Source organism: Nansenia antarctica, assembly GCF_963989245.1.
Source record: "Nansenia antarctica genome assembly, chromosome: 10".
In the NCBI taxonomy this organism is placed as follows: domain Eukaryota; kingdom Metazoa; phylum Chordata; class Actinopteri; order Argentiniformes; family Microstomatidae; genus Nansenia; species Nansenia antarctica.
Genome location: NC_137680.1, coordinates 30,953,446 through 30,968,445, shown reverse-complemented (window position 1 = coordinate 30,968,445; position 15,000 = coordinate 30,953,446). Strand labels below are relative to the sequence as shown.

The following is a 15,000-nucleotide window of genomic DNA, read 5'->3' as shown; positions in this document are numbered from 1 at the left end:
GTGTCTGTGTGTGTGTGTGTGTGTGTGTGTGTGTGTGTGTGTGTGTGTGTGCATTTCACATATAGGCTTGGCTGAGGTAGCCACTCTCTCTACGCAACACGTCCTACCTCCCTACTGCTGCTGCTGGATCAGTCCAACAGGGATCCCCATAGGCTCCCCAAACAAAGGGCCTGCACTGTGAGTTCCAAGTTTACTCAAGTGTCCTAGAAGGCGTGTTTAGCATTCTGCAGTGTACTGCGCTGTAAAACAACAAGCATCCTGGCTTTGAAGTGGGATACGCAGGCAAACGCTGCACCAATTCTCCATCATTATAGTTACCTTACAGTATCTAGCCATTCATTAACACCAACAAATGCATTTCACCCTCACACTCCGATCTTACGTGCCTCTCAATCAGAGTTAGTTTATCACTAACAACTCATCATCATCATCATCATCATCATCATCATCATCATCATCGTTGTCGTCGTCGTCGTGCGTGTGTGTGTGTGTGTGTGTGTGCGTGCGTGCGTGGGTGCACTAAACACTAAAGATCTTGTTTAGGCCAACCTCTGTTTGATCAAGATCTATGATTAGTGCAAAAGGTGAGCTAACCTCTGACCTTGAAGACAACCTTTTGTCCAAGGATTGTAAATAGTAGAACCTTGTCTATTGTTCTGTTGTTGTTTTTTTCCAATTAGTCTTGCTGTCATTGGATAAACAAAACAGCTAGACAATACCAAATATGCAGAAATGATACCTACAAGTTAGTTTCACTGAGATGTACTGAGATGTACTAGTCTTCTGTCTTCAGGGGTCTTTTAGGCAGCAAGTTTAGGATTCTTGTCCCTGTGTTGGTCTCTAATGTGAGGGTAAAAAAGGGTAGGTCACTTATTCTTCGTCATATTTTGATGTTTCACTTAGTCCTATTCTCTTCCATGACCTATGACCCCAGCCTTGAATTGTTTGCTTGGGAAAGTGATGTTTTTAAACTGTCAAATTGAATCTTTTAGTGATGATACGGTTGTCATATGGTGTGTTTTCCCCTAAATGTTTGCATTCTCTAACAATAATTTATTCTCTCTCAAAAAGTAAGAATTCTGACACAAATCCTGCATTACTAACATCCATTCCATACAGCTCTTTTGGCTGTATTTCAAGATGTTTGTCGTAGAATTGCACCGCAATGATTATAGTCGTTTGACAGGGAGCTCCTCTATGCTAATTCCACATCGTTATTCTAAGAGGAGATGGCTGCAGAATTTCCCTGTTTAGTGTTATTTCACTATTGCATTGAGATGTTGAGAATGATGCATTGTGGGAGGCAGTAATCTAATCCTTGGTGCTGGCGCTCTCGAGGGTGGGTGGGAGATCTTAGCATATGATTGGAGAATTTATCTCAATAAGATGAAAGGTACATCATCACATTGTTGCCCCGGGAGCAACAGTCTCACCACACACAAACACACTGGAACATGCATATACGCCCACTGGTTCATGCACTCATGGGTGTACACACCCACACACATGCACACCCACACACGCACATGCATACTCACACACACACAAGCACACGCACACACGCGCACCCACCCACCCACACGCACACACACACACACACACACACACGCACGCACACACACACACACACACACACACACACACACACACACACACACACACACACATACTGTGGCTGGCTGACATAAAGCAACAACATGAGTATGCCTCCATATTCCTATACCTTTGAAAAGCTGACCTTTATTGTCTGGCCTACTACTTCCTCTAAGACTTTGATTGCTGCTAATGACATGGTTATATAATATATATCCCTGTCATAACCATGTCATAAGCTGCAATCAAAGTCTAAGAGGAATAGCTATTATTATGATCATTATTATATATTATATATTATATATATTATATATATTATTATTATTATTATTAATAATAATAATAATAATACATGATTATTATTATTATTATTATTATTATTAACAAGTGCTTTTCAAGTATAATCTCAATGTGCATTAAATAAAAGATAAAATAGAAACATTGTAAAACATAAATAAATAATTATTATTATAAGAATAATTATATATATATATACAATTATTTATATTTATTTATTTTACAATTCTTCTATTTTATCTTTAATGCACATTGAGATTAGATAGTTATTATTAAGAATATTATTATTATTAGTAGTAGTAGTAGTGGTAGTGGTAGTAGTATACCAATAACAACTGGGCCAAGTAAAGAAAAAGCCACATCCCTTTTCAAATACCATCTGTAATTCCTAACCGACACGCAACTTTGTTTAGCACACATGCCAGTGCAACATCTCACAGACCAATGGCTTTTATCTCAAAAACAGATTCACAGATTCACACACTCCCTCTGTGGTTTTTGGAAACCCCTCTCAAACCACATCCTCTGCCACAGTAGCAGACACCCTCCAGGGAAGTCCTTTCGTTACATGTCTGTTCAGATTGTAATCAACAAATCTCCTTCACACTGACATATACACCACAGTACCAAAGGGCACAATTAATTAAACGAATATCAAAGTGAAAAGTGTGATGATGCCCTACATCCAATTAAACATTTAGCTTGCTGCTTTCTATGTTATTTTAGTGGTTTAGTCTGAGTATTGGTACTACTGTATTTCATACCATTTCACCACGTTGTTTAATTTACTAAAGGGCTCAGCATTCAGTATACTGCATGTTTTTATGTGTTCAAGTTCGGTAAAAGGTGGTAAAAAACCCACCTCTTCAAGCTCGCCTTCGCCAGTTAACCCTCTCCCCCTCCCCTTCCCATGTGTCCCCAGCACTACCTTAATTAGGCCCTTATACTTTATTTTATTTATTTTTTATTTATTTTTATTATTACTACTCAATCTTCTCAGTTTGTAAAGCTTCTTTGAGTGTCTAGCTCTATATAAGTCGAATGTATTATTATTATTATTATTATTGTTATTATTATTATTATTGGTACTACTGTATTTCATACCATTTCACCACGCTGTGTAATTTACTAAAGGGCTCAGCATTCAGTATACTGCATGTTTTTATATGTGTTCAAGTTCGGTAAAAGTACATTTGATGGTAGCACAAATGAGCAAACATGCAGAATCCTATTCCATCCCATTCCATGACATAATGGACTATAGACTACAGCCTAATGGTCTATTCTGCTGTGGAAAGTGTTCAACTCCACTCTCTGCACCTTTCCTAGAAACACCGCAAGCGGAATAAAATGACATGCGTAACGTGACAGCTTCAAATGTCAGCCTGCTGGTAGTCTGTTAGTGTTCTCTAACATTACAGGAAAACAATTCTGCCCTTAATTGAATTAAAGGTTATTAGAGGTTACACTCGGTTTCACTAACCGTCCTCTCAGTCCTCTCATGAAGCAGGCTTGTCAAAGCTACTTGATGGACATGTCAATTACAGCTGCGCAGCAGGAGGGCAGCTCCCATCCCTGTCCGATTACTTAAGGCCAATGACCACCCTCGCTCTAACATCCTGGCTCTCATTGGGGAGGGGGGAGGAGAATGCCTCACATGGGGCAACGACATACACTCCCACAACAAACACATACCAGATCCATAGATTAGAGTCAGGGGAGGCTGGTGTAGGAAAATCTGAGAAATCAGAAGGACGGGCTCATTGTAATGCATGGAATGGAATGAGGAATGGTTTCTTCCTTATTCCATTCCATGCATTACAACCAGCCCGCCCTCCGATGTCTGCCTCCAGCAGCCTCCAGCAGAGTGCATGTGTTGTTTCTGTACATTGTTCATCGGCGTGAGTAATAGGATTCAAGTTACCTTGTTTGTTTGGACTGTGCATTGAGGCATTTTCACTGGAGTGTTCACATGCAGTCAAGCATGCTGTTTTTATTGTGTTTGGACACTTTGTGTTTGCTAGTGAAATTATAGGTTGTGAAGACACTAAGGCGTAGCACACTAAGGCGCATGCATGCAGGGTCCCCAGTTCGTTTGCGGCCCTCGACATATCCTGCATGTCATCCCATCTCTCTGTCACCCATCCTTCCTGTCAAATCTCTACTGTCGCTATTTCAATAACCCAGAATTTCCCTAAAACATATTTTAAAAAACTAAACAAACAAAGAGGGGCAACCTCTGTTTGATTTTATGTCAGGGGCTTTGAACGTAGAGTAGAAATTATGAGGTTTGTTTTATTGCATTCGTATAGTTTGGCCTACTGACAGCTTGGACAGCTTTCATGACAGGTTTTTAAGTTGTACATGGACTATTGTTTTTGACCTTTGGAAATCTGCCTGGCTGTGTAGCATTTGGTGACAGCGATCATTTTGACACTGAAATGGTAAGCACCCAAAGGAGCCAAAAAGATCTTGTCACTGCAGTAGTGACACAGAAGGCAATACAAAGGCTGCAGTGCAATAGTCTGCCTGCAATATGTTATATAAGTCCTCTCTTCAGTTATGTGAATCAAGTTATGTGTTTAGAATTCTGTCACCATGACACCTGTTTATAAATATTCCATACACATCAATGATGATAGAGTGCCGACAATCAAATGTGTTTTCCAGGAACCAAAGAGAAAATGGAGAAAACGGTTTAACATTAGTGTGTGGGTTGAATCAAAAGTCTGCGCAACAGTTATGTGCAATGTTTTGTGTTGGGCTTGATGAAATAGAATCATCAAAGAAGCCGTTTGTACCTTGCAAGCACTATTGTAGTATTGCAGCTAATGAAATTGAGGTCAAGTGTGAGAGGAAGGGCTTAGTCAATGGATCGTAGCGTTGTGGAATACAGCTAAGGGCACAGATCACACTGAACACGGTTAGTAATTATACATGAATGTTAAGCAGCTTTTTTTTTTTTTTTTTCAGACATTAAGTGCTTGCCTCTGGTCTCTTCCCTTCTCCTTCAATATCTTTTTCTCATGTTTATGCTAACCCTCAATTTACAATTTGACAGTCTTCATTTAAAAATAAAAAATAAAAATGTTCATTATGGAAGTTAAATGAAGTGCTTCTGACCGCACTCATCCAGGAGTTGGGGCGCTCCAATAGGTCACTTACAGTATGCCTCTGCAGAGACAATGTCTTTACTGTCTTTATCTTTTGTCTCTCGATGCTCTCTCTGAGGGGGTGCATAGTTTGGCTTTGCATCACGCTCACCAGATTGTTTCCAATCTTTTGGTTTACTAATTGCTCTACTGGGCTTAACTGTGATTTAAGATTGCACGTTCAATGTTCTAATTGTGTTTCCGCCAAAAGCTATGTACTGTAAACATATCTGAGGATGGCTTTTATGCTCCATTTTCCCTGAATAACAGAGTTTTACTGCACGCTTCTCTTGCCGCTTCTTTCACCCTTAATTGAGCTCTCTGAAGTGTGGTATCGCATCAGCCATGAGGGGTCATTTGACCCCTGAGAGTAAAGAAAAATGTATATCTTTGCACTTTGCACAATCACATTTCAGGACCCTCCTTTCATGACTTTTCCTAGATTGGTAGATTCCTAGACTTTTCCTGGTGCATTCTACCACGCAGTATCCTTACATTTTCAAAATCACGTTCAGGATAAGCTAGTATAAAGGTATTTTGCAGTTTTTCTGTGTAGAAAGCAGGCCTATTTACAAATGGACAACTAGTGGTCGTTGTGTGTAAATAGCAGCTTAGCATTGAAATAAGGCCTCTGAAACAAGAGGCGGCTCTTTTAGTAGGTAAAAAGGCACGGCTGGTCTAGTGTTAATTTCAAATGGTGTTCATAAAGACAACATAACATGCAAGTAGTTATGCAACAACCTGCCACACCTGGTCAGGACATTGAACGACAGACTGATTGAGTGGTTTATGATGCATCTTGTCAGAAGAGATTTGTTGACAAGAGGACGACCACTTTATGTACCTGTCAGGCACAATGACAACAAGGACAACTCCAAATGAACTCCGACCTTGGCAGTAAGCACTTCCTGTCTTTGAGAGAGAGAGAGAGAGAGAGAGAGAGAGAGAGAGAGAGAGAGAGAGAGAGAGAGAGAGAGAGAGAGAGAGAGAGAGAGAGAGAGAGGGTGAGACATTGATCTTGATCAATAATGAGAAAACACAACCAAGAGAACAGCATTCTGACCCCTTCCTTAGTGAGGCTGACCCTGTGGGAGAGAGAAAATGACTGTTCATTAAATGAACACAGGGTGACAGAGAGATCAGACTCTCTCTCCAACTGTGTGGATATTACACGTCTAACTACAGGCCTAATCTGCTGCTTAGAGAGGGTCGTTTGTGCACTTCTGCACACGGGAGGTCTGTTAAGCTCAGTGGACATTGTCTGGAATCTCATAATACTGTTTGTGCATCCCTTTTCAAAAAGCTGGATATGTTGTTTTTGTTTACCCTAAAGGGTTTGAGATGTTGCTTCTTCTGTCTTACAAGCTTGGTAAGACAAACGTTAATATAAAAAGCGCTTTGGAATAAGGCGCTATATAAGTGCAGTCCATTTACCATTTACCAATATCAACTGTTGACATGTTTTACGTGGCTTTCATCAAGCACAATGCCAAACAAGACCAACATGAATGAATCTACTCTGTTCGAATCTAGAAAAGTTGAATTATCCGACTGTAAGAATATGTCACTTTTGTTTCCTTCACATAGAGCTGCAGGACTAAAATAAATTAATCTCAAGCAACACTGTTCTTTTCATAGAAAGCCAATGCTAATTCACTGGTGACCATTCCCTCTCAAACGAATCACTGCTAAGATCCCACTGCTAACAACATGTGTTGGCATAAACTTCCAAGTATGCTTTTGTTGGTGAAGTCATTTTGCCAAGATTTCATTTACCCAGGCAAACAGCGGAGTGGATTAGCCTTGGGAATGCTCCAGGTTTTTTACATCCTGTCTCTTTTGTGCGGAATACCTCAGACACACAATTTGAAAAGGCTGTAATATAATAAACCTTAGTCTGATCTGCTCGGACATCCCCTGAATCACAAATATCTAAGGCTATTTGTTACGTGTGGGGTCTGACAGCAGGGCATTGATCTGATGTTGATATAGTTGGAAATAAACCAGCCATGTGGGATGTGCTTTGAGCCTCCTGTGACATGCTGACATGTTGATTGAAGCCAGTCCCTGCCAGTGAAATCAGCGGCTGAGAGAGAGATGTGGAGTCTACTAATAGGTTGTCATCTGAGGCGTTTGGGTCTGGTAATTGCCAGATACTTGCTCCTGGTTTCAGTCAGAGAATTGTTCTTCTTCCTCTACAGGGGGAGGCAATCGGTCGACCCACACGGGGTAAACATCAGGCACCCCACCCCCCACCCACCCACCCTCATGCCAACCTAGACGCCACTCAAGCCTAGGGCCATGGTCTAATCAAATTGGCTATGGAAGGAAGGGGTTGGTGTGAGGTGAAGCTGTCCTTGTTTCTCTTTGTCGTTGTTCTGTCTGTCTGTCTCACTAGCCCGTGGGTAACAGTGTCCGAGGCACAACGTGGTCACGGATTACGCTGCCCTGAATGACTCTGTAACACTCCTATTAAGCCCCAGCTTGTCTAGCCTGATAAGGTTTGGTCTGGTGTTAATGTCCGAGACAGCTCTCAGGGGAGAGACCAGCGCAGCATAGCTGATGAACTCATCTTTCGGTGCATGAGTTGTCAATGTACTGTACTGGATGTCTCTGTTGGACGGTCAGAAGGACCGGTCTGGGTTGTCTATGACATTATTGATCTCCATTGATCCGTCCACCGCTTCTGTGGAGGTCTGCTAATTCCACATGCTGGTTCATCAGTTTTTTTGCTATCAAATTAGTATTGTAATTTTCGATTCTTCCACTAAAATAGATAACACATGGGGAGACAGAGTGCAATAGTGTTACAGATAGTAATAATACTTTATTACCTTATGATAACATATAATGAGTGGTGTTCAGAGTCTGCAGTCCAGAGAGAGCCTCAATCCATCCTTTAATACACAGCAAGTGACACACACACACGCATGCACGCACACACACACGCACGCACAAACACACACACACACACACACACACACATGCATAAAGGCACACACAGAAAGAGAGGCACACAAAAGGCAAGACTACGCTAATTCAAAGAGAAATACACACACTAAACAAAGCATGCTCACACACACACACACACCCTCACAAATAGCTATTGAGCTGCTATCTCCATATTTAACAAGCCGTCTATTCTTATTAAAAATCTTACTTTCCAGTTCATAAGGATGAGTCTCTCCACTGAAAGGCAGACCGATCTGAACGTGTTTGGTCCATCTTTTTTGGTCTAGACTGAGTAATGTATGTCCTGTGAGGGACCATTATTGGATTAATTCTGTATTTTACAGAAATAGAGATTGAGATTTAATCTTTCCAGATTGGGTCCAATTGAGCAGTTGGCTCAGTGAGGACTACACCTAAATCGTCTTCCTACGTTAGCTGGGTCAGAATAATTGCTCTCCGGGAACTAAGAACCAAGCAGTCTATAAAAAGACCATGCCCCCCAAAGAGTAATTCTCTCACACTCCCACACACTCTCCAATTATGACCTTACTGTTTAACATAGATTGGCCACCAATAACAATGCCCTTGGAGGATACCTTGCCTATAACAGACTTAAGTCGATGATTATGTCAAGAAGGAAGAATCATCCAGGTTGAATTCTACTTTTATTTCAGTGAACATTGTTGTGGTTTCAGTTTGCTTTGTCAAGATGATTCATAAACTACCGGGCAATGGTATTTACTACAAAAGTATGTGGTAATACTTTCTGGTAGAGGTGGAATTCAATTGGTAATTTGTTAATGAATGAATGAATGGACTTTATTGTCATTGCTACAGTACAGGTACCAAACAACGAAATTTAGGAGGGGTGGCTCCCCTGGTGTCTAACCCTTAAAGCAGCTGGTCAAAACCGCAGCCGATTTAATGTTCAGACTTTTATTCTGAAAAATGTAAATACATTTTAGCGTTGTTGAAAACCAATGACACACTCACTAGTCAACTAACACAGCTTGTTTTTTTGAGCCTGCTAACAATGTAAAGTAGTATTATAGTTAACTAGGTAGTGGTGGGGATTACTCACCAAATTCATTGCGTTACAATGTTTTGAAAATGTGTACAATGTTGACATTTATTTACGTTTTTCAGAATAAAAGTCTGAACATTTTGATTGGTTGGCGACTTGTTTGCGGTTTCACCAGCTGCTGTCACAACCAGTTCCAACCGGTATGCGGTACCATGGTGCATAGTGGTACTGGTATAGTATCAGCAAATCTCAAAGGAGCTGAAGTCTACAGTAATTACCATTTTACTATTACAGCTCTGGAACCCTGCTTTTGCACATCTGAACTCCCCCACCCCCAAGAGCATTATGATTAATAATTCATATTACCACTGACAATATTCCAGGGTCTCATTAAACTCTTTACCTTTTGATGTTAAAAAAAGGGTCTAGTTGACTCATTCTAGTCCTTTTGAATGTAAAATTTTTGTCTGTCTGTGTTCTTGTCCTCAGGGCCATGGGGCAGATGTATGGGCAGTGATTGTGGGCCAGGTGGCAGCCAGAGCCGGGCGGTGTGGTGTGCCCACGTGGACGGTTGGACCACCCTCCACACTAACTGTGACCAGGGCCAGCGGCCCTCGAACCAGCAGAACTGTTTCCGTGTGTGCGACTGGCACAAGGATCTGTACGACTGGCAGCTGGGCGCCTGGAACCAGTGTGTGCCCGTGTCGGCAAGGACTTTCGGGGGCTTGCGGCCGTCGCTATGTATCGGGGGTGAGGAGGGCATACAGACTCGGGAAGTGGGGTGTACGCTCAAGTCGGACGGGGTGCCCGCGGAGGACGCCATCTGTGAGTACTTTGAACCCCAGCCTCGCTTGGAGCAGGCCTGCCTCATCCCCTGCCCTCAGGGCTGTGTGGTGTCTCTGTACTCCCCCTGGACTTCCTGCTCCAAAACCTGCGGCACGGGCCTCCAGAACAGAGTCCGCAGTGTCCTCGTGCCCCCGCACTTCGGCGGTTCCGCTTGCCCCAACCTGACCGAGTTCCAAACCTGTACGCCAGGGCCCTGTAAGGGGCCTGAGGGGGTGCACAGCCTGAGGGTAGGGTCCTGGAGCCCCTGTGTCCTCCCTCAAACCCGTCCGGTGCGCCAGGCCAAACGAAAAAAGGGTAAAGGGCCAGGGGCCAGGGAGAGGCCTGGGGTCAAGGACCCTGAGACTAGGGAGCTCATCCAGAAGAAACGGACAAGGAACCGGCTCAACAGGCAGGAGAGCCCATTCTGGGACATCCAGGTGGGCTACCAGAGCCGCAATGTCACCTGTGCCCACAGGAATGGGAGCTCCGTGGGACTCAGGTGAGTGGCTCAACGTTACTGTTTTAGACTTGTTGGGAGGAATTATAGGTAGGCTACTTCATTTTAGTTGGAAGTTTGTGTTTGTGTGTTAGTTGTCCTTTAAACCCAAAATATAAGCTTGTTTTAGGCTACTACATGTAATGTAATAGCAAACAAACCCTGAATTGTTTCAAAACATGGTTGAAACTATCATGTTGATCTCATGGATGGTCAGTTATTGCATTCATAGCTCTGTCTATGAATTTGAGAGTGACTACACTTCCCCAGCCCCATCCCTCAGCTGATTAACCAAAAAAGTGGCGTGGGGCCCCTTTTCTTGTTGTTTGAATCCCAGATTTCCTCTTTAATGTGTTTTTCCCAACATTTGAAATTCATGGGTAAACCTAAATATTCCCCTGGTTTTAGTAATGGATAGTAGCAGAGTTTGTCCATTAACTATCTATTGTTCGCCCTAAGAAAACACCTCATCTTTAAATAGGCTAAACTTGCTACATATATAAATGGGTCTTTGTAAAATAAAATCCGTTTTTAGCAAAATGTTCCTTCAGAAGTGTACTGTAAGTATGTCTCCATGATGTAGCAACAGTCCAGGCGTTTATAGTATTGTAGCTAAACATAATAATAATCATAATAATCATAATAATAATATATTTATATAGCACTTTTCAAGGAACCCAAGGGACGCTTTACAAATGTACAGAAAGACAGTCAGACAGACAAAAACAGAAAACACAGAGGCAACACCAAATAGCTAAACTAGGGGCCAAAGGCAGGTGAACAGGTGGGTTTTTGAGGGCTGATTTGAAGGTGTCCAGGGTAGGGGCGTTGCAGATCACTGTGGGAGAGAGTTCCAGAGGGTGGGGGCTGCCACACTGAAGGCTCTGTCCCCAGACATGGTGCTAATGTTGTTCCCCTGAGAACTCCTCTCCCTCCTGTCAAGCTGGTGACAGGTAGCCAGATGGTTACTTGATGTGTCTTTGCTGTCAAAGCAATGGAGCACTCCCACTCTCTGATGTCTACTTTCACAGAGATGAGGACAATGTCTTCAGCGTCACTCATTTCGTGACAGGGATTGAATCTTAGCCAGCACTTTGTAAAGCACTTTGAGAAGTCTGTGACCCTTTAAACTTATTACATGAATGAAAATATATGATATTAGTGTTGTGCAAATGATTTATACTGTAATACATTTCATTTGTCAACATGGTTGTTGAGATAAACTTAGTTTGTTTATTTACTGATTTTCTTATGAACATAACAAATACAATTTCAATGTTCACCTACTATTTTTTACTGCCGTTCAATCAAAAGAACAAAGCTTTTCATTTCATTTCATTTGATTTAGTAATGCCCAGATCACGCACAACCCACTACCGGCGAACGATGATCTGAAAACTAGTCATGATTCCATAAGCCTCTTGTTAACTTTTCACATTGGTGCTTCAAACTTTGCTAATTTGTGATTGCTAGGCATACAAATCCAATTATTTCTTGATTCCTCTGGTGGTACACCAGGTTGAGTTGCACCCAACATGTGAATAGCCTAAAGCACTCTTCCAGAAAATGTTCAGGACATTAATTCTACAGGTTCTAGTTCAACTGTAATGAAGTAGTCACACTACTGAGGAATAATTAACACAGTTAGTGGTCGGAACATTCAGTCCAAGACACTGAGCCGAATGAGAGCATAATGCTATAGGATTCATTGCGACCAGCAGCAGGCCAAACAACCGACTCAAATGAATGGTCTATCGGAAAAACAAATCACGACTCTCGAGTCAGTAAAAATAAACTTTGAGTAGAGTTTTCCTTGCCACCTGCTTGCTACTATCGAGCTTTAGTCTTGAATAATGTCTTTATTTTGTGGTGAGTGACAAAGTCAATTAAAATCTACGCTTTTGCATCTGGAACTAAGAGTGTGCGGCTTCTACTTCATTTAATGGTGAGTGACAATAACATACAATGTCACAGCAGTTCTTCACGTCGCGTAATTGATAAAACCTTTTATATCTAGGAAAGAGTCAGCACGTATTTGTTACTTGGTGCAGTGTACTCATATTTGATCAATTATGTACTAAATCTATTCATTAATGCGTTGTTGGTGCCAACTTCTCAGCAGAGGCTGGGATCAAATATTTCAAAGGAACCGTGAAAACAACTCTCCCTTAGGAACATAAATATTAATCTTTGACTTGTTTATTTCTGGTTCTAAAATATTCATAGTTGTTTTTGCCACTTCAGAAAAGTGGAACAAACTTCCCTCTGATGCCACAATCCAGTGAGTTCTAGCCAGTTGTCCTCTGCACATCTTTCTCACTTCTTTCCCCGATTTTGCTTGATGAACATCTGCCATAGGGCTGTCGCTTTCTCAGGATTCATTACACTTTGCTTCATCCCGTTTGTAGAATAGTACCACGACTTACTTATCATATGAAAGCACACGCTTGCTTGGGTTTGTATGGATTCCAGCTTGCATCATGGCCTCTGAAGTGTACTGTGCCACTGGAAGCCCTTCTAGAAAGTATCACGTTACATCATTACGGTTGATTGAGTTACATTCTGGTTGTCCCATATGGCACCCTTATTGTGTTTCTCTACATTGTCTTCACAACTGTTTCACTCAATCTGGGATCTCTCTACGGACTGAAAAGTTCCACAAAGGTTTTACTCACAGCGTGTCCCAATGTACAGTATAATGTTTTTTTTTCTCATGTAATGAGCAAGCTTGTGTTCAAATGTTCAAACAAAGATGTTTTCTGTTTGGTCTGGAAGAAAAGTTGGGATTTTTTTGTTATTTTGTTATAACTTTAAGGTTTTAAAAAGTGTGTTTTTGAACCATTATCACCTCATGTGAGAATGTTTGTGTGTCCCCATTCTGTCTGAATGACTGACATGGTTCGGTAATGACTACTCTCAAGACTTCAAACACCACACAATAATACTGAGGCACAGACACAACAAACATCAAATGATTGAATTACAGCAAACACGGTTCAAACGACTGGCATTTTAAGTATGTGAAGTTGCATCTAAGGCAGCCATCATGCTCATCGTGTCTCAAACACATTGATTCATTTTTGTAATTGTCGTTTCAGTAACAACGGACTCTCACACCATACATTTCTGGCCACACAACAAAGCTCCAGTCAGCCATGATATCATTCCAGCGCTACAACAAATAATTGGGAGGTATCTTAATCTCTAGAGGGACAGGAGTTTAAAAGAAAAGCAGTTCACACATTCAAGTTCTTCTGAAGTCTGAAAGAGCTGGAGGTAGTGTCTAAATGAGAGGTTTCTAAATGAAGCAGAGCTGTAATTAGCGTTAATAGCTCGTCAGCTGCTTCGCCGTAGGGGGAAAAGACCAAGGAACCGCAAACCGCCAGCTTTAGTCAGACCAAATTCTTAATCATTTGAAGGAGCCTAAAGAAGCGGTGTTATTCATTAGCTCTAATTGCAAGTTGAATGATTAAAAGGCTGAGTGCTTTCGGTGATTGATCAGAAGTTGTTACGGTGCTCTGAGGGCCCTTCACCCTTCAGGGTTTGGGCAGAAAAATGCCAACATATTTCATAACGTATTGTTGTGTGTTGTATTAGCGACACACGATGTGTGTGATGATACAGAACCGAGTCTGAAGCGCTGATGAAAAACACCCCCACAACTGGGACCGACTTTCAGATCCTCGGTCTCAGACTGGCCTCGCCGCCGTCGCTCTCTGTTACAGTTTGTGTTTTCCGAGGGGCCTCCCGCAGACGGTCCAGTCCTGCGTCCTCCCCAAGGACTGCGAGCTGAGCGAGTGGGCGGATTGGGGCCGTTGCTCCAAGGCTTGTTTGGATCCCGACTCCCCCAGAGGTTGGCGCGCCCGGAGCAGACGCGTGCTCCAGTTCTCCGTGGGGGACGGGGAGGCGTGCCCGCCGTCGGAGGAGACGGAGCCATGTGACCCCCAGGGGGACGCGGTGCCGCCCTGTGCCACGTGAGTGTCACTTAGCGTCATGGGGGGCTGTGGGGCTGTGGGGCTGTGGGGCTGGGGCGGGATGTAGAAAAGGAAGAAAAAAAAACCAGTGTTTATAAAGGAGTGGAATCACTGAGTGTTCTAAAATCCAAGTCTTTTGGATTAACACGGACAAGGCTGTGACATTCTTCTTGTTGATTTCCCATTAGTTACATCAGTGAGCTAATTTGCTCTCTTGGGTGGCCTCTGGGTGTGTGTGTGTGTGTGTGTGTGTGTGTGTGTGTGTGTGTGTGTGTGTGTGTGTGTGTGTGTTTGCACGCATGTCTGCATGTGTGTGTGTGTGTGTGTGTGTGTGTGTGTGTGTGTGTGTGTGTGTGTTTACAGCAGACACATAATAGATATCCTCATAGACTCTCCATGTGTGTCTGGCAGCAGCCCAAACACTTATAGCAATCTGTCTCCATATGTTCTCTTTTCAACCACACACTCTCTCTCTCTCACACACACACACACACAGTCTCTCTCTCTCACACACACACAGTCTCTCTCTCACACACACACACACACACACACACACACTCGCACACACACACACACACACACTCGCACACGCACTCGCACATGCACATGCACATGCACATGCACACACACACACACACACACACACACACACACACACACACACACACACACAGACAGACACATACA

General features: G+C 42.6%; 1 protein-coding gene across 1 annotated transcript in view; it reads left to right on the top strand.

Moving 5' to 3' along the window:
* Positions 1–15,000, top strand: part of thsd7ab (thrombospondin, type I, domain containing 7Ab) — a gene marked incomplete at both ends in the record, with an annotated part of 102,487 nt that overhangs the window by 29,821 nt on the left and 57,666 nt on the right. Inside the window, 2 exons of the mRNA XM_080540081.1 lie at positions 9,508–10,342; positions 14,065–14,313. Of these exons, the coding sequence (XP_080396207.1) occupies positions 9,508–10,342; positions 14,065–14,313 (1,084 nt within the window). The remainder of the gene's footprint in view (positions 1–9,507; positions 10,343–14,064; positions 14,314–15,000) is intronic.